At 61.7% G+C, this 27,648-nt stretch overlaps 1 protein-coding gene and 1 non-coding gene across 2 annotated transcripts; both read right to left on the reverse strand.

The window, feature by feature from the left end:
* Positions 1 to 10,682: 10,682 nt before the first annotated feature.
* WNT10A (Wnt family member 10A) lies at positions 10,683 to 27,577 on the reverse strand. Its single transcript, XM_075511634.1, has 4 exons — positions 27,326 to 27,577; positions 24,219 to 24,481; positions 15,927 to 16,303; positions 10,683 to 11,150 (listed from the first exon to the last, which is right to left on the reverse strand). Exons 1-4 carry the CDS (start codon positions 27,382 to 27,384, stop codon positions 10,683 to 10,685), a joined length of 1,167 nt encoding a protein of 388 aa, XP_075367749.1. The 5' UTR covers positions 27,385 to 27,577.
* TRNAV-GAC (transfer RNA valine (anticodon GAC)) lies at positions 13,602 to 13,674 on the reverse strand. Its single transcript has one exon. It is a non-coding gene; the product is annotated as a tRNA-Val (tRNA).
* Positions 27,578 to 27,648: the final 71 nt, after the last annotated feature.

The raw sequence follows: 27,648 nt of genomic DNA on the forward strand, positions 1-27,648 counted from the left end.
CCCCAGCATGGGGCAGCTGGTGAGGGAGGGCCGCTCTGCCAGCAGCTGGAGAGCTGGGCGCCCGCCGAGCCTGGCTGCTCGGCTGAGGGATGCTGTGGTCCCCGGTGAGTGTGCAGCCAGGCCAGCCCCGGGCTTTGCAGTGACACAGGGGAGAAAGGTGCCTGGTGGGAAAGGGCATCTCCCCAGAAGGGCAGGGACAGAGCTGAATCCCCAAATCCTAAAGTGCTGTGACTGTGGCGACAGGACGCCTGCAGCAGGATGGGGAGTCAGGAGGCTCCGGGACCGACAGCCACCACGGACCGATTGCAGCTGCAACTCTGCTCGCAGCCTGAGCATCCCCTGAAGTGTGCATGGGCTGAGCAGGGACAAACCTCCTCTCTCATCCCCTCTCCAGCTTCTGGTCCCCAAGTCAAAAGACAAAAGTGCTTCACATCCCTGCCTGCATTCAGCCTTGATTTAGCGCTATGCTTCACCGCAGGGCTCACCTGCCTTGGGGGATTCACATCCTGAGATGCCTCTGGAGTCATCTCTTCAAGGCATCTCCTCCAGCAGCAGCACCAGGCTACAGAAACAGCGCAAGGACCAGGCTCCCTCTCAGTCTGGGTGACATGTGGCGTGGTAGTGGCACCAGGAACAGGACTTCTATTCCCAGCCTGGCTGCTTCTTGCTGTGTTATCCACAGGAGCTCTTGTGCACTGGCGCCAGAACTGACAGCATCCATCTTGCAGGCAGGTTGCAGGGCTGAGCTGTCAGCTGCAAAGTGCTTCCAGGGAAAGACTGCTTATCGTCCAGCACATCCTGGCTTTCCCGTTGCTGCCAAGCTCCTCTTTCAGCCTGACCCACACCACCTGAAGGGGAGCCCCTGCAGTATCTGGGATATCTGCCCTGCAGCCAGGGCTGCTGCCCAGGGACCTTGCAGGAGTGGTTTTAGCAGGCAGCCGCATGAAAGCCAGTCCAGGACGCTCCATCCCACCACAGGCTTTGGCACCCATGAACAGTGAGCATGATGCACCATGACAGCACAGATTGCTTCTCCTTGTAAGGCTGGGCAGGCACTGTATGCAGGGAGGGGTGTGAGGGGGCAACAACAGTGCTGCCCCCTTCCACTTCACAGCCACCTTGGGCTTGCTCTGGGTCCTACAGCTGGAGGAACGTGGCAGAAGTCTTCTCCTGATTTTTGCACTTCTCCTGTCACAGCCCCCGCCTCCTGAGGACAAGTTGTCCTCAAAGGTTACTGACCCAACTGGCTCAAACGTCTCCAGCGCTGCAGACTCCCCAGTCCTGGCCAAAACCTCTTCAGTGTTCTGGCTGCTGGAATGTGCCTCCTTGCTAGCCCAAATGTACAGCGTGTGAACTCCCAGCCCTTGGCTCCCAGGAGGTCTGGAGCATACCTTTAGCCAGCACAGGGCTACCAACACCAGTCCAGACCTGGATGTGCTCCAAGATGTCGCTTGGCAAAAGCCCCTTCCTCCAGCAGGTATTTACCCCAGTTGGTCATGGCAGAGGCTTTGCACTGGCAGTGTCACGGTGTGGTGCATCCTTATTATTAGGCAGCTGTTGCAAACAGCTGGAGACGTTGACTTTGGCTTTTTTCCCCGTTCTCTACCTGGAGTCAGCCCTTTAGGATGCCCCTGGGGATATGTGCATCGGTACCTGGGCTGAGAGCACAAGCGAGCAGAGAGTCTGGGGCTCTCTTGGGATGACACATGGTCCTGGCCTGGTGCAGGCAGTGTGATCAACGGAGTGGCAGAGGGGCACAGCCTGTCCCAAGCAATAGGATCCTGTAGCAGCCGGGGCACAGTGAGCTGTGCATGAGCAGCAGGGATGAGGCTCATATGAATCTGTCCCCATGCATGTGACAGGCATGCTGTCCATGTCCATGCAAGCAGCAAATGAGAGCAAGTCACCAGGCACCGCTACTTGTGCTTCTCTTGATTCTTTCACTGCCTTGCACATCTCCTGATTTCTGATCCTCGCTCAGCAGCTCCCTTGGCAATTCATTCAAGCAGTGATGCTAAGGCTGGAGGGGCCCAGCGGGGCCACCCAGCCCACCCTCAGCCTCAGGCCAGGCCCACTCGCACCCCCTTTGCCAGGGAGAAAAGGGGTATTCCCCCCCACGAGACCCGTGAGCTACGTGCAGAGTGTGATGGGGAAGCGAGCCGCTGGCAGGGGGGAGCTCGCCGTTCACCAGCATGAGTGGGAGGGCGAACTGGAAAGAGCCTCCTCTTCCAGTGGAGCACCACCGCCCAGGCTTGACGAGGCGTGTGCTTCTGCGCCACCCATACACGCCTTGGGTGCCTCTAACCGCCTGGGACAGGTATTCATGGTCCGGCAGAGCGTGCCCTATCATGCCTTCATGCCACGGCACTCGGCAAGCGCCTCCCCTCCCTGCAGCTGCAGCCATGCTGGAGCATTCCTCTGGGGAGGGTTGGCTCTTACCAGGAGGGATGGGGGGCTGCAGACGGCCACCCCTTGCTCCCCAAGTGCACTGGGCTCCTTCCCACTCAGCACCCTCATCACCTCTTCAGCTCGGTGCCTGCAGTGAGAGCCCACTGCGGCTACAGAGGCAGTGCTGCCAGCCGGCACAGGGATATGTTCCCAGGAGCAATTTCAGGGCTGCTGTGCAGGCGTGGGGAGCACCCTGGTGTGGCTGTGCCCCTTCGTTCATGTGCGTGTGGCTGAGGGTGATGCGACCCTCCCCGACCGGTGCAGAGCGGGAGCCAGATGTGGCAGGGGCAGGTACAGTGCATTAGGGCTGGGATCTCCTTGCCCCACAGAGAGTCCCCTTCCAGCTCCTTGCTGAGGGTGGATGGGACTGCGGGGAGGATAGGGTATTCTAGAGGAAGTCAGAACACTTCCAGATGTAGCCAAAAAGATGGAGTTAGATGGGATCTCCCCAGGTTGTGGAGCTGACACAACCCTGCTCCATGAGAGCCTTTGGAAGGGGAGGGTCCTGCAGTGACACTCTCGCCAGGGGCTTGGAGGAGCTCCCTGGCCATGCTGCCAAGCACCGGTCCTCTTTTGTCTTGAAAGTGGGGCTGGGGAGAGGAAAAGCCCTGAGACAGGAAGGCAAAGGCAGCTTCTGGTACTGCCCAAGCTCAGTCAGAGTCACTTCTAGCTGAGCTCACCAGGTTCACATAGGCACACAAGAGAAGGTTGGCACAGGCAAAACTGAGATGAGGAGGAAGGGAGACATGTGGGGGACACCCCATGGGTACCAGCTCTGCCGCCCCACCTGCCCTAAAGCTGAGAAGAGAGCCCAGCATCCCTGCAGAGCCCAGCATCTCTGCAGTCAGCAGTGGTGAACAGGAGACTGTCCAGCAGCAAGGTCATCTGCTATGGGAAAGACCTCGCCTCTGGTGGCCTGAGCTGGGCATGGAGAACAGAGATACCCCAAGTCGCGAGTGCCTTGGAAGCTCTGCTTCATTATCCACTGTGGCCCGGGTTCTTGGTTTGCTTATGAGCAGTAAAGTAAGTAAGTGACACAGTGACCCATCAGGATGGGTGCCAACTTCATCTGCCAAGTCCTGCTGCATCCCTGGTACCCAGAGCCAAGCCCAGCAGGCGGGGGAGGCAGGGTATGGTGCTCGACAGGGGAAGCAGGGGAGAGGGACCGAGCCCATATGGCCCCTGCACCCTCCCACCTTCGTGCCCTCATGGGGTGCCCCTAAGGGGCCGGCCCCGTGCTGCCCCGGGTGCTGTTTGACCGGGGCTCGGCCCAGCTCTTGGGTGCGTGCGTAACCGCCTTGGAGCTCTGCCCATCGACCAGCCGGGCTCATAGCCGTTTCACCCTGCTCCGGGCCACCGGAGCAGAAGGGACCATGCCTGCCAACGGGCCCTGGCCCCAGTGGGTTGCAGCATCCCGGGACGTGCCGTGTACCAGGGTGCCCCTGGACCCCGTGTGCGCAGGGGCCTGGCAGGCGCTGGTTAAGTCATGTGTTTTGTGTTGGGTTTCTCCCCCTCCTGGAAAGTCCCAGTGCGGAGCGGTGGGGCTGAGCCGACCGCACACAGCTGCGGGCCACCACATGAGAGGAGCCAGCTCCTCGGGGATTACAGAGCCCCAGGAGCCTGGGGAGGAGGCAGCAGCACCCGCGCCGTGGCCCTTTCATCTCTCCCCTGCCTCACTTCCCCTTTCATGTCTGCCTCTCTGGCCACGCTCTCTTTTCCTCCGCTGCCTTTGCTCTCTTTGCACTTGGCCTCTTTTCCCTGCCTTCCCCCCAGCCCTTCCCGCTGCACCTGGCTGTGCTGGCTGCCTCTGCACCACTCCTGTCACCCCCCGCCAGGACCCTGCGCTTTCATCCCCCGACCCCCAGCCGCCTGCTCCCACCTCCCCCGCACTGGCGTCCTGCCCCACGCCGGCTCTGCCCCTCCATCGTCTCCCTCCCCAGCCCACAACCTCCCATGGCCACGGAAGGAAAGGAGAGGGGTGGCACAAAGTCCCCCCAGGTGCCCTCCGTCCATGTCCAAAAAGCTTTTCCCCCTTTCTCCCATCGGTCCTGTTGTCCCCACCAGGCTGCTTCCAGGGTCACCCCCCTCCCTGGGTGTGCCCTGCGCTGTCACAGCCAGGCACCCTCTTGCCTCCTCCCTCTGCCTCATGGAAGCAACGAGCTGGGGATGCTGGTGGATCCCTGATGTCCCTCCCTGTCGCTGGCACCCACCTTCCTCTTCTTCAGCTCCAGCTGGGGGACAGAGAAAAGGCTCCCATTGAGGCAGCAGCCAGGGTTGGGCACTCCCTGTGAGAGATGCCTGGTCAAGGGATAAAGGAAAGTGGTAGGTGACTTATTCTTGTGGGTCACAGAACTGTGCCAGGGACCAGTGTCCCTCACACGCTCCCCGAGAGGCCTGGGGTGTCCCTGGTGTTTCCTGGAGCAGGGGACCACATGCAGGACGGAGAGAATAAAGAGTATTTGGGTCCAAACCTACCCGCAGCCATTGCAGCAGAGGACACATCACAAGCAAGGTGGTCTAAAGGTTAGAGCATTCCCTCTGAGTCCACAGGCTCGCTGGGGAGACTTGGTGCCCATCTGCTTGGTGGGGATCTCAGCCATCGGGGTTTGGGCTGTGGCGGACCTCCACATCACCCCCTTCCCAGACACAATATCAGCCTCCTTTCTCGCGCATCTCCCCCGCCTGCTCTCACCCTGGTGCCTGCCCACCCTGCTCCTCCGCACCCACTGCCTCCACTCCGATCTTCTGCCTAAGGGCCTCAGTGCACCCCAGACTCTGCTCCCAGCTTGCTCAGCCCCTACCTTCCCCACCCCTTGTCCAGCCTCCCCGAGGAGCTCTTCCTACCCCAGCCCTTGGAGCTTCCCTGGCTCCATCGCAGCCTTCAGCCCAAGCCCTCCCTCTGCTCTCCATCTCCACATCCCACCTGTTTCCAGACACTGCTGGCCCTTCTGCAGGCGCATGGCAGCCCCGTGTTCAGGGGCACCCAGCCGTGGAGCACCAAGGGCTGGTGCAGCTGCGGCCGAGCAAGGAGGCTGCAGTCCTCCCAGGCAGCGGGGGCGCTCCTGCGGAGTTAGGCTGCTGCCGGCATGTCTGGTCACTCAAGCAGCTCAACACAGTGGTGGCTACAGCCTCCTCACTGGGTAGGTGACCCACCCCTCATCATGGAGGGCAATGCCACCAGGATGCTGTGCCAGGGGGCGGTGGGTGGGAGCTGGGCCTGGCAGGGGGAGCACAGGACTCCCGGGCTCCTCTCCCGAGCCAGCTGCTGCCTCGCTGTAGGTACTTCGCCTTGCCAAGCAGGTCAGTTAGGGCCAAACTCTTTTTTTTTTTTCTTTTTTGGGGGATTGCACAGGTGCTGGTGCCAAGCATGACATGTTGGGGCTGAACTTCAGGAAAGCCTCGGAGCACCTCTCTGCAGCTCAGGTTGCAGCATGGTGCCAGCCAGGTTCTCGGGAAGGGACTCAAGCCATGGCCACCTGCATCTCAACCAGAGGAAGCATCGAGGCCAGTTTCCCAGACCGAGGCAAGGAAGGGTCTGCCCTCTGCTCCCCTTGGACCAGCAGATGCAACGAGGCTTTGCTCTCCAGTGACTTCCAGTAGCCTAGGTGCATCTGGCTGCTTTTGTGGGTCAGCAGGCCACCAGGCTCTGCCAGCCAGCACTGCCAGCCCTGCCCATGGCCATGCTCATGCCACCCCAGTGGGTGGGATGGGACAGGGGGGTACCAGGGAACCATCCTCTCATGGCTCTGCTTCATGTCAGCTCTGCTGGGAGCAGGAATGGAATTTGGATGGGGCTGGGCGTTCCCGTGTAGCGATTCCCCCGGGCAGGATCTGGCTCTGATGACTGTTCTGCGCGGGGAAGAAATACCAGAGGAGTTACTCACAGCTCATTGGGGCATGATGTAGCAACTCCTCACCGGTTCCCCCCACCCTCCAGCCAAAGTTCCTCCTGTGATCTCCTGGGGAAAGTCCCAGCCCCCCCACTCCCCCCCCTGCCACCCCCAGAGACCTTCCCCACCCTTGCTGGAGCTTTCCAGAAGCAGAAGATGAGCTGGGGCTTTGGGTGAGAGGAGATAGGACCAGAGCGACCTGCCATGGTGGAGGGAATCTGCTGTCCCGTTGGCAATTCCACACTGTGTCTGATGATGGGCACAAGGCCAGGGTCTGAGAGAGCACCAGCCTGGGGTATCCACATCTGGACAGCCACACATCTGGCTTCAGACCTGGCAGAAGTGCAAACCGATCGGGCCAGCTCAGGTCTCTCGCCTTTTCAGTGGTCACACTCAGGTCAGGTTTTCCCATCACTCTCCACAACTGCAGGGGCAAGAAATGAGATTGACTTTCAGTTTGCTGGAAGGAGATGAGAAGCTCTCCTGCTCCTGAGACTGGGAAGTTCAAACTTTGAGAAAACCACTGGACATCGCACGGCTCTAGCAAAGCCACCAGGCTGGTGGTCCCTCTGCAGCAGGGACCCTCAGGGATGGAGGAATCTCTAGAGCTTGGGCCAAAATACTTGACGAAACTGGAATAAGTTCCACCTGGTTTTGCCAGCACGGACTTGCTGACATCTTTAGAAGCCTTCAGTGCCCTTTTCATGACATGCACGTGAAAGAAATGGCCATTTCTTTTTTAGTTTTGGAACTTCCTTAGCAATTTGCCTCTGCGGGGAGATGATGAGAGAGCGTTGGGAAATCTGGTCCCCTCTGCTGGAAACCACCTCCATCATCTGCCTGGGCTCTTCTTCCCTGATGGTCATTCCTCTCTCTTGGGCAAAGCACCTTGAACCTTCCCATTTCAGCCCAGCCCTGTGTGTGGTGCCCCGCAGGGTGCAGGTTCCCTCACAGGGCAGGGGGGCTGTCCACCAGAAGGTGCAAGGTTGGAGCAGCTCAGCAGGATCAGATAGTCCCTCCATGTGAGGAAACATGACGTTTTGGTGGGACTGGGAGAGTTCCCACCTGTGGATCAGGAATGAACTGAGGCAGACAAACAGAGGGACATGGAAGGCGACAAGCCAGTTACACTGAGTCCAAAGCCAAAGGAATGTGAATGCAAGCCCCAGAAATCCTTCATGGCTCCAACCACGCAAAGCCAGACATCACCCCTCTTCCCAGGCCCTAGCGAGATATATGCGGCATTTCTTTCTTGGGGAAGGAGGGAGGCTGCACTCAGACTCCATGGAATAAGAGAGGTTTGGGATGCCCAGACCCCAGGGAGCCAAGTCCTTGCTGGCAACTGGCTCTGGAGGCTCGGCAGTGGCTGTGCGGAGAGGAGGTGTCCCGCACGCTCTCTGTGCCCAGCGGTGCGGTTGTTAGGATGGCTGCCCGGCAGCTGGTTCCCAGTTAGGGAAGCATAGGGACACTGCCTTCGTAACCACAGGCACGCTGGCGTCTTGCCTGGGGCTCTCAGACACTTGCTGAGGGAAGCCACAGAGCAGATCTTGAAGGTTGGTATTGCACTGGGAGCCAGCGGGCCCCAGGAGGGAATGAGCTCTTGTGACTAGGGAGCCTGTGCCCTGGAGCTGCCTGCACCCAGAGCGTGCTGCCTGCACCCAGACCACACTGCCTGCAGCCCGAAGCACCCTGCCACACTGCACCCCTACAGCACGGCGCTTGCACCCCTCACCATGCTGCCTGCAGACCCACCAAGACCAAGGGATCTTGTTATGTTTTCCCCTGAATGTCCCAGGGTCCCAAGCTCAGACGGGGTCTCTGCAGAACCAAACAGCACTGGGCACTGTAGCTTGCCAGGCTCAGTAGCCAGGCTGTGCTGGGAGCCTCAGCCTGCCTGTGCTGGCGTTACTGGTGTGCCGGTTCACCATGCTATGTTCCCAAAATGGGGGGCAAGGGGAGAGCAAGCTGCAGTCTTTGTAGCCCCAGGATACTCAGAGACTGGTCCCTCACTGGGGGATGTGAGATGTGCTTGCGGGGAACGGCCCTGCCCTGCATCCCCTCTCTGCATCATCAAACACGCCTTGTCCCCGCTCCGGTCCCCTCCCCAGCTCAGCCCGGCCAGGGGAGCCGTGTGCTGGGATGCAGCTGCTGCGGCGCAGGTGGCCTGGGATTAGCAAGCAGGGGAGCGAAGGGGCCGCTGTGGTGCGGGGAGAGCTCGGTGGTGAGTCAGTCATCACCCCAGGCAGCCCTGAGATCACAGGCACCTGCAAAGGAGCCCCTGGGAGGTGGGAAGTCAACACCACCTACAAAGTGCCGAAGCATGATGGATGTGCGGAGCCCCGCCGCTCTGGGCAGCGCAGCGCTGGGGACACGGGGGTTTGGCCAGCTTGGGAGAGAGGGGGGAGATGGGGTGGCCAGGGGACATCAGGGGGTCCAACTAGTGCTTGGGGCAAAGCACAAAAGGCAAAGGGCTTGGGGATTTGGAAAAAGGGCCCTGATGTTGGAGATGGATATTGCTGGAGATGGAAACGCAGGACCTCAGGAGGGGAAATGAACTGCTGGAGCATACCCTGGCAGAGCAAACCCATCCTGCAGGAACACTGCTGCTTTCATGCCCCATAGGGTGAACCCGGGTGCCCTCAGCCCCTGATCCTGTCTCTGCAACATCACCAGCCCCAGGTCTTTGCTGCCGGGTGCCACTGTGGTGGCCGCGTGCTGTCCCTGCTGTCCCTGCTGTGCTGGCAGAGCGCTGGCAGGTGCCACGAGGCCACAAGAGCTCCCATGCTTCTCTCCATCACCTCCACCACCCTCCTCTTCTCCTCAGCCCCTAACACACAGCTAGCTCCAGGTGCAAGGACCCCATCCACCCAGTCCCTCCTGGAGGGGCAAAGTCGGCCGTCCCGCCCGGGGGTGGCGAAGGGCAGAGCGTCCGTCGTCCCAGCTGACCCAGCTCCCCGCTGCCTGCGGGAGCGTTATGAAACGAGGACACGGGGCCGCTCCCCACTGGGCCCGGGGCACTCACTTCCTTCCAGCCTGGTATTTTCCTCCTCGATTTTTTTTTTTTTTTTCTAAATTCACTTTTGTGTGTGTGTGTAGCCCCAAGGGGTGCGCAGCCGTGGGAGGAGCGGGGAAGTTATCAGCCGGGAGATACCAGCAGCATGATTCACTGCCTGGCCCCCGCAGGCTGCCGCAGCCAGATGGGTGCCCTCCCCACCACCGCAGCGAGGTGCCGTTTGCGGACCCCCATCGCCTGGCCCATGCTCCCTGCCTTCCCCTCTCCTGCTCTCCGGCCCCGGCATCCTTCCCCAGCAGCGCAGCGGGCAGAGGCGCAGCCCCCAGCCCCTGCACAGCTGCGGGCGTGGGGCCAGCAGCCGGGATTCCCGCAGGATGGATGGGGTCCAGCATGCACCCGGCTGGGCAGGAGCCTCCCAGCAGCCACCTTGCAAGGGCTTGGGGTGCCCACGGGGGGTCCCCACTTCCTACCAGTCTGCAAACAGCTCAGAGGGCTGTTATTATGGGATGGCAGCAGAGCACCAGGGAGAAAGTCTTGCACAAGTGGGTAGGCAGTACCGAGGGTCCCCCTCCATCCTTCTGGCACCCTGCAGGAGCAGAAAGCCCCAGGCAGCAGGAAGAGCAGGGTGCTGCACCCCGAAATACCCCATGCTGTCTCCAATCCACTTTTATTCACAATCAGAAAATAACTTACCATACAATAACACAGGCACGCACAGCACAGCCCCGGGCACCCTCCCCTCCGGCCACAATGCTACAGCCCAAGCCGGCCCAAGCTCTGCCCCAGCAGAGGCGAGCTCCAGCCTGGGAAGCTGTGCCCCCTCTCCATCCCATGGGATGCTCCATCCCCATCCCGCTCAGAGCACAGCCTCGCATGTGGCCAGAGGAACTTGTGCACGGTGCCAGTGCGTGTGTGTGTGTGTGTGTGTGTGTGTGTGTCTCCCGGGCTCCCCACGCCCTGCTGTCCCCCACCCCACCCTGCCCCGTCCCGCTGGGAGCCAGCGGGTGCTCCCCCACCCCCGTGCCCACCCTCCGCCCCCCCGAGCGGTGCTGGTGTCGGCGGTCTGTACAGCATGGCCGTGCGCTCCCCGGGGCCGGGAGCCTTGGTGCTCTCATGCGGGGCCGGGCAGGCAGCGGGCAGCGGGCAGCCCTGCCCTCCCCGGGTGACGACAAAGTGCTGATTTTGGAGGGTGCTGAGCATCTCCTCTCCTGCTCCCCCCGGAGCGGAGGGAAGCGGGTACCGCGGCTCCATCTCCCCCCCCAGCGCCGATCCCCGTCTCCCTCCCCCCCTGCGGGCAGGCGTGCTTGTCCCTGGCACCCGTCCCTGCCCAGCTACTTGCAGACGCTGACCCACTCGGTGATGCGACACTCCTCGCAGGCCACGAAGCAGCACCAGTGGAACTTGCAGTTGCAGCGCTCGCTGCGGGTCTGCCGCAGGATGTTGTGCCCGCGGCCGCAGCACAGGCTCTCGCAGTTGTCCATGCCCGGGCTGGTCTTGTTGCACAGGCGCCCTTGGGTGCCCAAGGAGTCCAGGGCCGGTTCCCGCTCGCAGAAGTCGGGTGACTTCTCAAAGTAAACCAGCTCGCTGATGCCGGCCCGGCGGCGATGCCGAGCGTGGCCTGGCTCCAGCTGCCCGGCGTTGCGGTTGTGGGGTCGAATGAGCGTGGCCCCGTAGAAGCGGTCCTTGAGCAGGGACCCCACCAGGCGAAACTCGGGTGTCACCTGCCAGCACGTCTTGAGCTGGCAGCTCCCCGAGGTGCCATGGCATTTGCACTTCCTCCTCATGTTGTCCATCACCACCTGGGCAGGGAGGGGAGGGCAGAGGGGTTAGCATGGAGAAGACGTTTTCTGGGGACTGGAGGAGCCATCATGGAGCTCCCTGTGGGTCGGCACTATGGAAACACCAAGGGTTGGCATGAGCAGCCATCAGAGCCCTGGAGCTGCAAAGCCAGCGAGGCTGCACCCTGTTGCTGTGCCCAGTGTCACCCATGTCCCACACCCTGTTCCTTCCCATCCTGGCAGTACCAACTGGCTTTTACACTCCAGCAAGGAACCAGCACCTAAAGGAGCGGGTGAGCTACCTGACCACAGGGAGAAGAAGGAGCCTGGATCTCACCTCCCACTGCTGCTTGGCTTCAGCAGCAACAACCTGGCCACAGACCCCAGTTAAAAGCCAGCATGGCTGCATCTTTGTGGCCCTAACTGGGATGCCCCAGCGCAGGGGTCCCCCACGCAGCTCACCGGCCAGGAGCACTGCGAGTGAAGCAGGTTGGAGGGACGCTTTCCTCTCCCCAGGGCTTTCCTTCCGTAAAGCCCCAGCTCCAGGAGTCCTGGGAGCAGCTCCGCTTTCAGCTCTTGCCTGCTTTCCCACAGGAGCCCTGGGTGCGGGGCCAGGGGGCAGAGGCGCTGCCTCCCACCATCACCCGAATTTCAAGCAGGGATCGGAGATGCTCACAGCCCTGACTTGTGGTTTGGGGAGGCCGCAGTGAGGCCAGTCCACCCCCCAGGAGGGCCAGGGTGTGTGGGCTGGGCTACGGCTGTGCTTTGGGCTGCCTGGGCAGAGTGGCTCATGCAGGGGCCAGAGGCCAGTGTGGGGGCAAGGAGGACCCTGGGCTCCCTGGGCAATGCTGCTGAGCCCCCAGGCTGCATGCTGGGGTCCCCCCTGGTCCCCCATCCCTGCAAGGGATGCTGCTGTGGCCATGACAAGGGAAACAGCTCATGCCCAGCAATCTCCAGGGGCACAGACAGGCTGCACATCCCCGCACAGCCTGGAAAGAGGCAGTTTATACTGTCCTCTGCTCTGTCTTGACAGGGATTCCCTGCTGGGTCACGTGCCCCCATGCCCACACGCTCATACAGGCTCCAGCAAGGCCCCTTCCCATGGGGAGACCCAAGCCCCACCAGGAGCCAGGCTGGGGCTTGCAAAGACTATCACAGGCTGATCCCCCCACCCAGGGCCACGCTCTGGGGCTCAGGGGGAGCCCAGGGCACATGTGGCCCCACGCAAGGTCCCATCCCATGATGCCAGCCCTGCCTGGCCACCCGGCTTCACGTCTGACACATGCTGCCTGTTCCTGCCCCCTCCCTGGGGGGACCTGTGTGCGAGGAGTGCCTTGTTTTGGTAGGGGTGGGTAGGTTTTACTCGTCGTTTTCTTGTTTTTGAGTAAATCTCCCCATTGCTAAGCAGTTATGGTAATGAAGGCAGGTCAGGGAAACATGCCTGGAGCTCGGGGCACACAGCAGAGAGGTCTGGGCTGGGCTGGAGTTTGGCTTTCATCCTGCTGAGAGTCCTGTCTCCTGCCGGGAACAGCCTCCACCTCGCAGGTAATGAGCTGCCTGGCCTCTCCGCCGTGCCCTGGGTGTGCCGGCCGGGAACACCAGCTGCTCGCCACTGTCCTTGCCACCATCCACAGGACCACGCTTGCACCGGGACCCCATCCTTTCCCACATCCCCTCCCTGCTCCCTTGGCAGGACCAGGGAAAATCTGCATATAGGGCTGTGGCTGGGATGGTCACCACCAGGACGGAGGGGACAGTGGTGTGACAGCTGGGCAGGGGCTCATTTGGGGCTACAGCTGGTTGCAGCAGGGGCTGGAGAAAGCAGCATGGTGTGCCATCTCCATCGCCCAAGCCATCACTGCTGAGCATCCCGAGCCCCAGCACCACAGCACCCATCCATCCCTGCCCAGGGACGGCTTGTTCTCCCTCCTGCATGGGCATTGTAGGGGGACAGGACCCTGCCAGAGCCAGGAGACCTGAGAAGGACCCATCTGAACCTCAGCCCCATACTTTTGCCGTCGGATCTCCTCCATGCACCCCTACCCAGCCACGTCCTTCCCCTGTCTCACAGACACCCGGATTCGGCACATGCCCGGACTCGCTGGTGCTTTCTTTCGCACATTCCCAGCTCCTCCCAGACACGCTCATAAGAGCTTTATCGTAGGTCTTTGTTGTGAGGGTAATGGGTAGTTCCTGGCTGCCTTTCATCCTCTCTTGCTCTCTGATCTGGCAGGTTAGGAGGACCTGCAAAGCCTCTTGCAGGCTCCTACTGCTCCTCGCTGGGGAACTTGCTGCTTCCCAGGGATGCAGGACACCCACCTCAGTCTTGAGTTGGAACAGTCTTGAGTTGGAATCTATTCCAACCCAAGACCAAGGTGACCACTGCCACCATCAGAGGATGCTGCGCATCCCCTGCAGCTGCAATCCCTTCCCTGGCTTTGTAGCTGGATGCAAAGGGAAAAAAAGCGAGCGTGTTTCTGCCTGGTTTCGAACCAGGGACCTTCCGCGTGTCAGGCGAACGTGATAACCACTACACTACAGAAACCCACATCCCATGGCTACTGGATGCAGCCATCGGTGGGATTGTCACCTCTCCCTGGTATTGCAGGGTCCAAGCCAGGAACCAGGCTTACCCATGTGCGGGGCACCCTTAGGACACACAGGGACCATGGAGAGGATGTTCAGCATCAGTGAGATGCTGGAGACCCCTGGGTGCTGCAGCTGCTCCCTGCACGGAGGGGGATGGCACGTGGCAGGGCATGGCACATGGGGTGCGTGTCCACGTCACTGCTTTGCTCCAGGGGTTCAAGCCTCAGGACTTGGAGGAGAGGGCCACAGAGCTGCTGCATCCAGCATGGCCACTCCTATCCTGGGAAATCCCAGCAGATCGCTCCTTATTACGGCAGAAAGATGGTCCTAGGAGTTGGGTGGGTGTGGGACACACGGTGTTGCTAAAAGAGTGGGCAGGGAGCTGGAGAACCCATCCCCAGGCAATGTGGACAGCCCGGTCCAGCCCCGGCAATAAGCATGGCACCAACAGGCACAGACCAGGCACAGCATCACCTCCTTGCTCCAATGCATGGCACTCACAACCATCACAACGTGACCTGCAGATGGGCTCACACCCTCATCTCAACAGGGTCCCTGAGCTGGGCAGCCTGTCCAGCCATTGCTTCCCCACCTGCACTGGTACCATCCCCTCCTTTAGCCCTTTGGTCCTCCTCTGCCTCTGCTTCCAGCTCCCAGGCTTCTTCCATCAGTCCAGCTCTTGTCTGAAGCCACCAAGAGCTGATATTACTAGTCCCATGCCTGCCTGCCCCTGAGGACAAGCAGACCCTAGGTATTTTTGCTGTTGCCAGATCCCACAGGCACCGCGAGGTGACATCCCCCCTGTGCAAATATTCCTCTCTCACCTTCCCCTCCTTCTGCAGAGGTCTGTGGGGCTTCCCTCGGGAAATGGGCAATACAGACCCCAAATTTCTGAGCACTGCCAAGAGTCCCAGTGGTTTGGGGCACACAGAGCTGGAGGGGAGCCAAGGATGAGCCCCGCAGCCAGAATTGGGATGGGGGGTCTTGCCTGGCTTGGGGCAGAGCAGTCTGCAGAGGATTTAGCTGCCTAACGCTGAGTGAGCCTCCACCACGTGCAAGCAAACAAAGCCAAACAAGCAAAAACCTCTGGCTTTCCCCAGGCATTTACAGCTTGGCCAAACAGGGATGGCTTTTCGGGGTGGTAAAGCTCAGCTCCAGCACCAGGGCAGGGCACACATCAAGGTCCTGCTCTGCAGCGTCCCCATCTCACAGCTGGCTTTAAACATGCTCAAAGCAAGAGGCACATCCAAATGTCTGAGCCATCCCGGGGAAACACTCCCTGTGGAATTCTGATCTTTAATTACTTATTCCCACAGTCACTACACACACCCCTGCACTGCCCTGGCAGTGTGTGGCTGGGGTCTTGGGGACAAATGTCCCCCTAGATCCATGGGATGGGGTCTCCCTGGCACCTGCTGGGAGCAAAGCTGGGCAGGGAAATGCAGCCATCCTCCCAGCCCCTTCTGCCTGTGTGCTTCTTGTCGCCAATATCAGGCTGCTTTTAAACATCAGCTTCCAGACAGAGTGAGCTACTAATTAGCACCTTTAACAAGACCTGACATCATGAGAATGGAGGGGAGGCTGCCCTGCTCGCCTGGGCAGGCTCCAGCACCCCCTCGGAGCCAGGGAACGAGGCTGTGGCTGTCACCTCCGCTCCCGAGGGGATGCGGCACTTCCCAGCTGGCACAGGCGCCCACCGCCTGGCTCAGTCCCGCTCACATCTGCCTCCTTGGGGCACCATCTCCCTCTCTGGAGGCAGAGCCGCGGCTGGGTGCTGCGGAGCCTGTGCTGTGTCCCCACGATGCCAGTGACTTTCTCCTCCCTGTCTGTAGCTCCCTCCAGCTGCAGCTGCCTGACACCAGTTCACCCAGTCCCTGAAAGGCAGGAGCTGGACTCATCGCCGTGCCACCCCCGTAGCACCACTGTAGCACAGGCAGGTGACAGTGGCATGGGGAAGTGTCCCTTGGTAGGGGGACAGCAGTGATGCTCATACGTGCCCTCCCCAGCAGAGATGCTCAGCAGCAGGGCTGTGCCACTGCCTTTGCTCTGGGCAAAACTGGGGAGAGGAGGTGCCTTGGAGGCAATCCCAGCCTCGCACACGTGTCCCACCGCAGCCAGCACGAGTGCCTTGCAGCCCTCCCATGCATGTCCCGGGGACCCTGTCCCCGCCACCATCACCCCTGCACCCCTGCCCAGTGCCCCGCTCACCTGCCGGCCCACACGGTTGTTATGTAGCCTCATGCGGGAGTGGATGTCCCTGTAGGTTTCCCGGGAATCGAGGAAATCCTTGGAAAACTTCTCCCCATAGTCCACGTCGGGGCTGCACCCTCCCCATTCCCAGGAGTCCTGGAGGCCGGGGGTCTCGGCCGGCATGTGCTCCATGTGCACCCCGTGCACCATGCCTTTGCCGCGATTCATGGCCTCCAGCTGGAGACGATGCAGCTTGCGCCGAAAAGCCTCCTCATCGCCCCGGCGCTTCTGGTCGCAGCCACAGGCCTGCAGCTTGCCGAGGGCACAGGCGTTGGAGACGGCATGCACCACGCCGGCAGCCGCAATGGCATAGGCGAAGGCGCTCTCCCGAAAGCCTGCAAGGAAGGAGAGAGCAGGGCTCAGGCTGGGCGGTGTGACCCCCGTGGGGGGCTGGATGAGCCCAGCATCATGCTGGGGTGTAGGGAGCCAGGGGTTCGGCTTGCGCCTTGCCTTGGCACCAGCTCCCACCTGGACCAGGAGCGAATCCTCATTTGGTGCTCTCCAGCCCCATCCCCACCGGGATACTTTGCTGCCCCGAAGCCCAGCCCTTCCCTGGCTGGGACCCCAGCTCCCACCATCACCCTACTCTCACATCGCCCCAGGAGATGCCACCATGGCATTGCTCAGGCATCGGCATTATGGCTCCGATGGGAAAGGCAGTATCCCCTCCACACTCCACTCAGAGTTTCCCACTAGATTAAATATAATGCTGGCTGAGGGATGCTTCTGCTGAGGAACGGGCCAGTTCTGCTTATCCACAGAGTGCAGGATCAGGCAATAACAGGAGCAGGCAGCACTGCCCGTCCAGCCCCATCCGTCTGCCCATGCCCCTTCCCTCCCCAAGCCCTGCCAGTTCCTGCAAGAAGCTCTAAATGTGATACCGTGCTGGAAAAATCGAGCATCCCTAGTTAGTTAGAGCATGCTGCGACCGCACTGTGCACTGCCAGGGCTGGCAGCTGGTTGTTGTTAAATGCCGAAGAGCAAGGATGTCCGCAAGTGTCATTAGCTGGGGATGGGGCGGATGGGGACAGGGATGGGTCCCACGGCAAGGGCTCTGCGGGGCTGCAAATGGGGGCTGCCCGAGGACTGCTTGGCTTCGCTGCAGCTGGGTGAAAAGCCTCCCCTACCTGGGAACTTCTATTTTATTTTAAATGCAAAGTAATATTTTTATTTGCGGTTCCTGGGCCAAGGGGGAAGCCCGCAGTGCCCTTTGCTTCAGTGCACAGTGACCGGCCCCAGCACGAGGAGGGGAAGGAGGGAGAGCCAGATTTTGTGCCGTTGCTTCACACGTGAATAAATAAATAGCTGGAGTTCGCCAGCCTCTCTCCCTCTGTTGGACAAGAGCAGCTTGATCAGCCCTGGCTTTGCTACGGCTGAACAGACAAGAGGTTTTGGGGCATTTTCTCCAGCAGATCCGTGCCATCAAACGGGGCACATGGGCGAGCACCCCAAAGCACAGATCCCGGGCAGGGGCTCTGCCAGCTCCCTGCCTGCACTGCGGAGTCATGAGAGGTGAGAGTACAACCGCTCGCCGTCGCCCGTCCTGGGCGATGCTCCCCATCACGCATGTCTCCTCAGTGGTTCGCTGCCTCCCGCCGAGCAAACACTATGATCTTATTAAAGGGAAATGAAACGCAGCTTGGAAACCTGCATTTAAAGTCACGCTGCTCTTTTGTGTGTTAATTTGACACTGGTGCATTTAAAAAATTAACGAGGCGCTGCTTAAAAGCCAGCGGGAGCCTCTCCCAGCTTCCCCTCGGTGTGGGACAAGCTTGCTCTCAGCCTGCCTCTTTCCATGCACAAGTTGAACAACATTTTTCAGCGGGCAGGTAATGGGGCTGCTGGTGCGTACGCTGCGCAGCCTCCCTGGGGAGAGCACTGGCAGGCAGCGCCTGCAACACACCCACATCTCTGTTAGAGCAGGACAGCCCAAATCTGGGGAACTTCAGCCCCCAGGTGAGCGATGCAGGATGAACCACCAGCACAGGAAGGTCTCCAGGATTCCCAAATCCACCCCATATCAGTTCTCCGTCCCCACAATCTGGGCCAGCTCCAGCCCTTCATGAGCCAAGGCCAGGTACAGCCCAAGAGCAGGGACCTGTTGCTGCCACCCAGCTCTGCACAGCCGGTGCCTGGGACAGCGGCAGCAAACCCTCCACCCGGCGCGACACTCTCCTCTCGGCCCTGCCTTTCCGTTAGCCTCTTTCTCACACATTTCCCCAGCCTAACAAATAATTTCCCATGCAGCATCTCCTTACAAATCCCTTCTGGAGCCCAGACAGAAGCTCTACCCCACCCACTCGGTCTAGCAAGCCCATCTCCTTACAGGTAAAGAGGCTGGGTTCGTTTGGTGCCCTCCATGGCTGGGAAATGCTTGGAATCAAGCCTCAGCCCTCCTCCTTCCTCCGCTGCCCTCCAGCCACACTCGAGCTGGTGGATGAGGCACGGGTCCTTGTCCCTGGAGCTGCATCCCCCAGGCTGTGGGCAGGGGACAGGCTGGTCCCCAGGCCTTGACATCCCTGTGCTCTGGGAGTCTTGTCTCCATCTCATTGTGGTCATTCCCCCACTCAGCATCACTCTGCCTGGCCCCGCTGCTCCTCCCTGCCTTCTCCCCTCCTTCCCTCGCCCGCTCTTATGGGGAGCTGTGAGCAATGGGGAGGAGGGGGCCAGGGCAGCACCGGGACCACAGCAGCCATGCCAGCGTGGTTTTTCTTGGAGGTTCAGTTTACATTCCTCGCTCTACCCGGGCCACACCAGAGCCCAGAGGATTGCAGCAAAGCAGCGAGCAACATGGCTGCAGGCGACAACCACTGGCCTCGTGGGCTCAGCGAGGGTGGGAGCTTCCAGGAACCGCAGCTGAGTGCGGCATGCGGCAGCCGGCCCCAAGCCCTTTGGAGGGAGGCTCTCCAGCTGCCCCAGCCACCTAAGACCTCAGTGGTGATGTCTGAGTCACCAGATCCCTCCAGAGATCACAGAAGAGGTTGTAGCCGCGGGAGGTGTGAGGGGAAGTATTGCATCCTTCAGGGAAGAGGGAATGGAGGACACCACCCCAACACCACCGCTGGCATCCAGCCTGCCGTGTACTTAAAGGACCGTGCTGGACAAGGAGGATGGATCTGAAATCTCAGCCCCAGGTCGGATCCCAAAGCAGCTTTCTTAGCAGGGGGAAATTTCCCCTGTCAAGGTGCACCCAGGAGATGGGGGGGGGCATTCAGCAGGACCCCAAGCCCCAGCTGGCACTGGCTCTGCCACGGATGCTGCAGTTTCTCCATCTCTCATGTGGATGCGGGACCAAGGCAATGGACCTGGCTCAGGCACGGCTGTGGGCCCCATGTTCCGCTGGGACAGGGAGAGCTGGAGTCATGGCCTTCCTCCCACAACTCACCATCGCACCCGGGCAGCGACGCCCTCCCAGCACCCACCGCTGCGGCACCCAGGTGGCACTGAGGGAGCAGGCGGGACAGCCCGGTCCGGGCGCACCCCAGGGTGCCTCAGGGATGCTCAGCCACCCCCGCCATGGGAAGCACCCCCCCATAACGCCAGCAGCACTTCGCCCCGGCCCCGCTGGCTGGCGAGGCGGAGGAGAGCTTCTCCCGCCGCAGCCAGTCCCGACACGCTGCCTCTCCCCCAGCCCCGCTCCCTCCCCTCCCCTCTCCCTAATTAAACTGCAGGTGAACCTGCCAGGGTCTGGCCCGGCGCCAGGTGCTAAACGCCTCCCTGCAGATCCCGACTTGCCTCCCTGCACCTCCTTGAGTGTGCCGGGGACAGCCCGCAGCCCTTGCTCCCCGTCCGCCCACGGCGCTCCGAGCCAGCAGCCCTCGCTGCTCTGCAGGCTGCGGGGAGCCGGGCTCAGCCCCGCACCTCCGGGGACGCTGCCCTGTCCCCGGGGTCTCACTTGCCACCATCAGTTGGGGGAAGGTCCAGAGGATGGGGGCACCCACAGGGATGCAGCCGAGCATCCGAAGCACCCGTGTGCACTTCGGGGCCAGGGGGGCAAAGCCCTTGGCTCGCCTGGGGGTAATGAAAACCCTGCCAGCAGCCCAGCTGCAGCTGCGCGGGGCCAGGCGCTGTGGTCTGCGGGCACCGGAGCTTGGCTGGGGCTCTGCAGAGCCAGGCGCCAGGGTCCTGAGCTCGGCAGCATCTCCCTGGATAGCCATAACAGCACCTGCCTCCCTTCCTGCATGGCAAAGCCTCCCCAAGCTCCGGCTGGCAGCTGGCTGCGCCCCAGCACCTGGCGTCTCTAGCCTTGCAAGGAGTTCCCCCCTCCTTGCAGTATGAAGTCAAGGTTTGGCCGTGGCCACGCAGACCCCTTGGCACCAGGGAGCCCTTCTAAGGAGGGCACGGGGCATGCAAGCATCACCCGTCCCTCCAAAGGCTGCAGGAGGAACAGCTGGACGCTGCACTCCAGAGTCATGTCCCCTCCAGCCACGCACCCTCGGGAGCCTTCAAGGACACCCAGCCCCTCCGTGGGGGTCCCATTTCTTTCAGAGCTCAGGGTTGGGATGAGCAAAGGGGAATGCTCAGGGAAGAGGGATCTCTCAGCACACCTCAAACAGCCCCCACCCGGCAGCCGGACAGTCCCAGCCCTGCTAGCATTGCACCCACCCAGGGGTGCACACATATCAGACAAGGACAAGGGCTCGGTGACCCACTGCCATCCACAGCTTCGTTTTCGGCACGCATCCAAGCATGGTTCAGCCCAGCCAAGCCACACAGTGCCCGGCAGCCCGTGGATGCTACGGGGGGACCACGTACCGAGGGCAACAGGCCACCCTCTCCAGTGAGGTGGACACAATCATGCCGCTCACCCTCGGAGCAGGGGCAAGGGGACCTGTCTCAGTTACTGGTGCAGATGCAGCCACCTGCCTCCACCTCACTGCTTCATCCTCCTACATATGCCCCTGGGGCCAGGAGAGGATGTCTCTGCCAGCACTTGGAGGGAGAAGGAGGGACAGCAGAGAGGGATGGGACCAGGGACAGGACTGGAGGGTGCTAGCAGAGGTGACAGTACCAGGGAATGGGCGGGAGGGTGGTGAGGACGTAGGCAGCCAGCTGAGGAGCCAGGGAGGACAGGAGGAGGATTTGCAATGGCAATGCTGAGCCTGGATGCACATGGAGGGGACGTGGGCCAAGGAGGACGGGGGGTGTAGGTGGCACTGGAGGTTCAATGAGGGGTACAAGGGACACCCCACACCCTAAGGGTGCAGCATCAAAAGACAAAACCAGAAAAACCCACAGCCCATGGGGGTGTCAAAAAAAAATAAGGGATCTGTGAGAGCAGGGGTGGTAAATCCCTGGGTACCCTCTCTGCTCACCCTCCACTAACCTGTTGTGCCTCACAGCTGCTGTGCCCTGCACCCCAGGGACGACCGCATCTCCCTGCCGCATCCGGCAGGCCTGTGCTCTGCCCAGGATGCTGTCAGGATCCCTGTCCCCAGCAAAGCTGCCCAGAAGCGCCGCCAGATTCCCAGCCCTGCCCGATTTGAAGCCTCCCTGCTCCTTCCTGGCTCCCCAGGACTTGCACTCAAACTTCTGGGATCAGATCAGCGGGATGGGGAGACAGGCACTCATTTGCCACTGTCCCCTGCTCTGTCCCCAGAGGATGAGCCCCCTGGCTCCACCAAGTGCCGGGATGCCGGGCAGAGCATGGGACAGGCACCGGCACTGCACCCCGGACGGCTCACGCCCATGCTGGGGAAGATGTGAGAGATGCAGGAGGACGGGGCAGAGGTGGGGAGCGGAGCCAAGCAGGGAGAGCGGGAGGCAGAAGCCAGCTACAAATAATTTAAAGTGAGATTCATGCATGGCTGAACTGATGGCAGAAGAAGTGGGAAAAGGAATGAAAGATTAAAGGGGTCTGTCACTTCGGGTTACAAACAATGATCCTACAAGCACGTTGCGTTCCCAGGCACGGCAAGGATGGGGCAGGGCGCAGAGCAGAGACCTGGTCCCCGGGGGTCAGATGCATTAATGCCTGCGGCACGGAGCCTGCACCCCTCGCTTCCACCGCTCGCCTCTCCTCTGGCTCTGGGCTTGGGAGATGCACCCAGCATCCCTGCTCTGATGGCTGTGTCCGTAACAGCTGCGAGGCGGAGCTCAGAGCTCCAGCTCCGTTATTGAGGGACACGAGTGGGCTGGAAGCAGGCCAGGGCACCAGCCTCAAGGCTTGTTCCACACCAGAACAGCTCCAAGCAACTGCAGGGGATGGCCTGGGTGCCTGAGGTTCATCTTGCACCCTCTGCTACCAAAACAGGAGTGCCATGAGGTGCCCGTCTGCTCTGCTGCTCCAGCCCTACCTCCATCCTTCCCTGGTGCTGGCTGCTGGGTCTCCATCCCAGGGAATGGGATCCCACCGGCGCTGGGAGCCTGGGCTGAGTCTTGCCCAACAGCCCAGGACTGGGGCAAGAGTCCAGGAGCTGCGGGAGTCCCCACACCCATCGGTCACAGCCCTGACAGTGGGAAGGGCTGGGTGGCACCTGAGACACAAGTGAGCTTCAAGTCACCGGCCACCACCAGACCTGGTGGGCTGAGGGAGGGATGCAGAAGGTCAATGCTCTCTGCTGCTGGAGCTTCTCACCCAGCCTGGTGGGACCTGGAGCAGGGAAGCTCGCCTGGGTGTGTGAGTGACTTGAGCCAGCAAGTCGGTGTCTCCTGCCGCCCGAGGAGACTAGAAGTGAACCGCATTCCTCAGAGGACCTGGAAATACCTCGATGCTTATCAGGGCTGACGGTCCCCACCCTCCCTGCCAGGCCCTAACCTGGGCGCTGCTCGCGGAGGGAAGAGACGCTGCCCTTCTCCAGGCACCGGCGGCCGCTCCACAGCGGGACCGCAGCCCTGATGCAACACATGCTCCAAGGTGGCATCTGCTCCAGCAAGGCTTTGCCCATCTGCCCTGGACATGAGGGACCTCCTGGCACCGAAATGCTTCTGTGCTCCCCTCTCCAGCCATCACCCCACCTGCTACGGCTGCCTGGGGGCTCCTGCGACCGCGTCCCCTCAAAGGCATGCTGCCAGCCTCTCCTCTGTGAGACTCTCCTCGCAGTCCCAGGGAGAGATGTTGCAGGGTGTGGAAGGATGTTTGGGGAAGGGGGGACAGAGGCACCTCTCTGCTGGGCACCAGGCTAGGAGGCTCCCAAAGCGGGTAGGTGAGCAGCATCTTTGGTAGTTTTCTCCTTCCTCAGGAGCTGGAGGAGCGATGTGTTTGCTGGGCACCTTGCCTGCCCTCAGCACCCTGCCTGCCTGCCACTGGCACCACATACATAGTTCTCTCCTGCCCACAGCCTGGGGCAACAGGACCTTTGGTGTGTGCCAAGGCCCAGGCTTCAAGAAGGGTACTTAGATGAGAAGATACATTCAAGTCCTACAGAAGGTCCCATCAGGTCACAACCCTGATCTGCACTGTGCAGGGCAGCCCCTCTGCACCCCCAGAGTCCGCTCCTGAGGGAAAGAGTATCAATTGGCGGGGCTCTGATGGACACAGAGCTGGCCATGCCTGTGAGGGAGACAAGGAGAGCCTGGCACCGGGGCTTGGCAGACCATGGAGGGCTAGGAGAGCTCTCCCAGCAGCGCAGGTGGGTGCTCTGTGGGCAGGCGAGGTCCCAGGACAGCCTGTCTCCCTGTCCCCCCGTGCCACCATGCTCCAGGGTCCCACAAAACAGAGAGCACTCAGCTCTCTGCACTGGGGAGCCAAACACAAAGGCAGGACACGAGTGTGGTGGGCTCACAGAGCTATGTCCTGTTAGCTAGGGGCGTTTCTGCTCACCATGATGTACTTAAACACCATCCCAGAGCAGGAATGAGCCAAGATGCTCACTGCATCCAACAAACCAAATCCCAGAGCACAGCATCCACCTTCAGACCCACCAACTGTGCTGCCCACCCATGGCACCGCTCCAAACACCAGCCTACACCACATGGGGGGAAGATGCCAGAAAGCAGTGGGGCCTGGAAGGAGCCTTGGGAGCAGCTGGGGCTGGGCAGGGGAGGAGCAGCTCAGGACAAGGGCCAGCGTAGGTACAAAGGTGCACGGAGAAGAGCCCAGCTTTGCCACAGCGCAGTGCTGCTTGGTCTGAGAGACCCTGGGGTTTCTCAGGCTAGGTCTGCCTTTATCCATGGGGATGCTGAAGAGCTGGCCTGGTCCCCTGGGCCAGGGAAGAGCTGTGCAGGGGCCCATGGGGAGCGCATGAGGGCTCCTGAGAGCAGGGGCTGGGCAGAGGAAGAGGAAGAGGAGGGACACCGTCCAGCCCTTACCTCTGCTGAAGATGATGCTCTCATAGGGGATCTTGTTCTTGGTCTCGAGGCTGGAGCAGTTCCAGCGCTGGTCCCGGAACTGGTGCTGGCACTCGTGGATGGCGATCTGGATGCCCTGGATGGCCGAGGCGGTGACGTCGGGGTGGCGCACGCACACCTCCAGCTGCCGCCGCGTCAGCCCCGGCAGGGTCAGGCACACCGTGTTGGCATTCAGCACCGGCTCTGACGGCAGCTTCAGGCCCAGGATCTCATTGGAGCAAGAGCTGGGAGGGAAAGGGAAACCCGTGAGCTTGGAGCAAGCAATGTGCCAATAGCTCGCTTCCCCTTCGGGGAGGGGGAAGAGCTTGAGGGGACACACACATGGGGAGGGAGATGCTCCTCAACCCACACTGTGCCTGCTGCCTATAGAGAAGGCTGGGAAACCCCTGGGCACGACGGCAGCTCAGCCAGGCAGAGATGCCCCAGCAGCACTGGGGCTGCAGTCCTCTCCAGCCATGTTGGCACAGTCCAGACACATCGCAGCCTGCGCACAGCAGCAGCCAAATTTGGCCCTCCTGCCTCTGGAGCCCAGCATCTCCCAGGGCTGCACCCCCCCTGCGTGCTCCCCAGGGATCTCCTGTCCTGCCCACGCAGTGCAGACTCTCTGGCACAGACTTCGCCTTCCCCAGAGAGTGTGGGTTTCCTTCTGGGAGAATCCGGACACCCCAGAGCAGGAGACCCTTCCCAGGTCTGGCTCTGTCCCTGTTGCTGGCTGATTGCCTCCCTGCATCTCCCGTATCCCCCTGGCACTGCTGGTCCTCACAAGGGAGGTAATCAGAAGGACCAGCCTTTTCCTGCCAGCTCAGGAAAAGCTGGAAATTTCAGCTGGGAAATTCAGAGCCAAGCACCCTGCCCAACACCCTCAAGCTGCCAGCAACAATCCCAAATCCATCCTCACATCCCAGCCCCACTGGACCTGACGCCTGTCGCCACAGAAGCACAGAGACCAGCAGATGGATGGGTGCAAGGGGAGGCGCACGGTCTGTGGCGAGGTGCAAGTACTTATACAAGTAGAGATGCTGCCTGGGGAAACAGGGAGGTAGATGGAGTGTGGGGAGATGGACAAAGTATGTCCAGAGAGAGGTGCCTGGAGCTAAGACAGTGGTACACAGGACAGACAGATGCGGAGAGGGAGATGGAAGGGGAGGAAGTGTCTGCCCAGCTCCAGGGAATGGCTTGAAGGATCCTGGGATCCACAGTGTCCAAGCAGAGGACCTGCAAAGTGAGCAGTTAGGCAGCGGGATGCGCAGGAGCATCCTGCAGCTTGCAGCAGGGTCCATCAGGAGCTCAGCACTGCCCTGCTCCTTGCTCAGGACAGCTCGGTCCCTGCTGAGAGCTCTCTCCAAGCAGGGCTCCCTCTTCCCCAGGATGGCCAAGAGCTGGATCCCTGGGAGGAGCAGGGAGCTGGAGCCCTTTGAACCTTGATTACAGAAATGAGACTTGGAGGAGGATGCTGGAGGAAGGACTCCTGGAGCAGCCAGGTCTTGGGGTTACTCCTCCTCTGCTCCCCCAAATCCTGCGAGCCTGGTGCAGGTACATGGACAGAAGCAGCTCTTGGGCACCAGGGACTGACTTTCCCCAGCTCTGGAGGAAGGGCTCAGCCCCAGGGTCCCTGAATTACAGCTTGCTCAGGGGGGAAGGGGAGCTGTCAGGGTCAGGCTGCTGCTTCCTCCAGCTTCCCAAGGGCGTTTATACCCAGCCCACCACTTCCACGGGCGATATGTGGGTCTGCCCCAGTACATATCCACAGTGACTCCAAGAGGAAGAGTGGGGTGGGGGGGAGCGGAGAGAAGGAGAGTGGAAAGGGGTGCATCCCTCCAAAGCCCCTACACAGGAGGGGAAACCCTCTGCCCCGCTCCTGCGCTTATTCACACTGTCAAAGCAAGCCCTGGCTGAGAGGAGATGAGAAGCAGGTCCGCAGCTACCGTCATCCCCAAGCCCAGCAGCTCCTGCCCCAAGCACTGCAGGGACCTTGTCCCCTGCCTGTCCTGAGCCAGCCACAGCGCCTGCCACCTTCTCACAGGGCATCCCGGGGGGGCTGTTATGATCCTTCTTCCCATTGCACAGCAGGGAAACTGAGGCTGGGGCCCTTGTCTAGGACCCCAGAGAGCGGAGGGCAGGTCCTTCTGCCTCTTGCTCCACCCAGGGCTCAGGGGGGCCAGGGGCTGGCAAGGAGCTGTCACTGTCACCCTCTCTAGGAGGACACAGCGCTCCCCCCAGCTCTCTTCCCCCTTGAAATCTGGATTTAAACTTGATTTCACGGTGACAAGCCCCCAGGTCACAGGCTGCAGCGGCTGCTGCTTTAATTAATACAAGTCCCAACGTTAACAAATTATATTTAAAGGGGCTGGAGGGAGGGGGAAGGGCGGGGGACCCCCCCACTCACACCAGCACCAGGGTTAACCCCTGGCTGCCCGCAGCGCACAAATTTGGGAGCGGGCGGAGGGGAGCTGCCAGCCACCCGGGGGAGACGGAGACAGACAGGGGTGGTGAGTCTTGGGGGGCCTTTTTCTGGAAGGCAGGCGGCCCCCTCTTACCCCCCTCGCCTTGGGGATCGGTGGAGCCGGGGAGGGGACGCAGGTGGATCCCCCGCCCCGGTGCGCGCCCCTGAGGTGCGGAGCCCAAAGGCCCCCATCCCGTGGGCACCGTCCCCCACGACAGCGGCATCCCCGCCGGCGTCCCCCCTGGCCTCCGCGGTGCCCCCCGGCAGCGAGGCCCGTCCTCCGCCCGGGGCGAGCGGGGAAACTGAGGCAGGCAGGGCGGGCGCTGGGGCGGCTGCGGCCGGGGAGGAAACGGGACAACCTCCCGGAGCGGGGGGAGCCGCGCATCCCGCCGGCGCTCCGCCGGGACGGGGGGGAGGCGGAGGGGGGGCAGCGGTCCTGACAGCGCCCTGAGCGGGGGGCTGCGGCCGTGCGGGGCCGGGCCGGGGCGGCGGGACCCTCCCGGAGCCCCCTGGGCAGCCCGCCCCGGCGCGGGGCTGGGCGCGGCGGCTTCCCGGCGCCCTCCCGGCGGGGCCGGGGCGCTCGGCGGCGGCGGCGGCGGCGGGGCTGGGGGGGGGCAGCTCCTACCTGGGTACCCAGAGGCTGAGCAGCAGCGAGCAGAGTCCGTGGGCCAGGGCCGGGCGCATCTTCGCTGGGGCAGCGGCTGTGCGGGCTGCGGGCGGGCGGGCGCCTTTGGGGCAGGGGCGGCGGGGCTCGGCGCTGCTCTCTGCCCGCTTTGTTTGTTGTGGGTTGTTTGCTTGTTTGTGTTTTCCCCTCTCCTCCCTCTCACTGGCTCCCTGCGCGCCGGGGCTCGGCTCGCCGGGGCGGCTCTGCCATCCTCCCGGGATGCCCCCCCCGCCTCCCGCCGCCCCGGCGCCCGCCGAGCCCGGCGAGGGCTGCGCGCCCCCCGC

This window comes from Mycteria americana, chromosome 9 (assembly GCF_035582795.1).
Source record: "Mycteria americana isolate JAX WOST 10 ecotype Jacksonville Zoo and Gardens chromosome 9, USCA_MyAme_1.0, whole genome shotgun sequence".
Taxonomy (NCBI): domain Eukaryota; kingdom Metazoa; phylum Chordata; class Aves; order Ciconiiformes; family Ciconiidae; genus Mycteria; species Mycteria americana.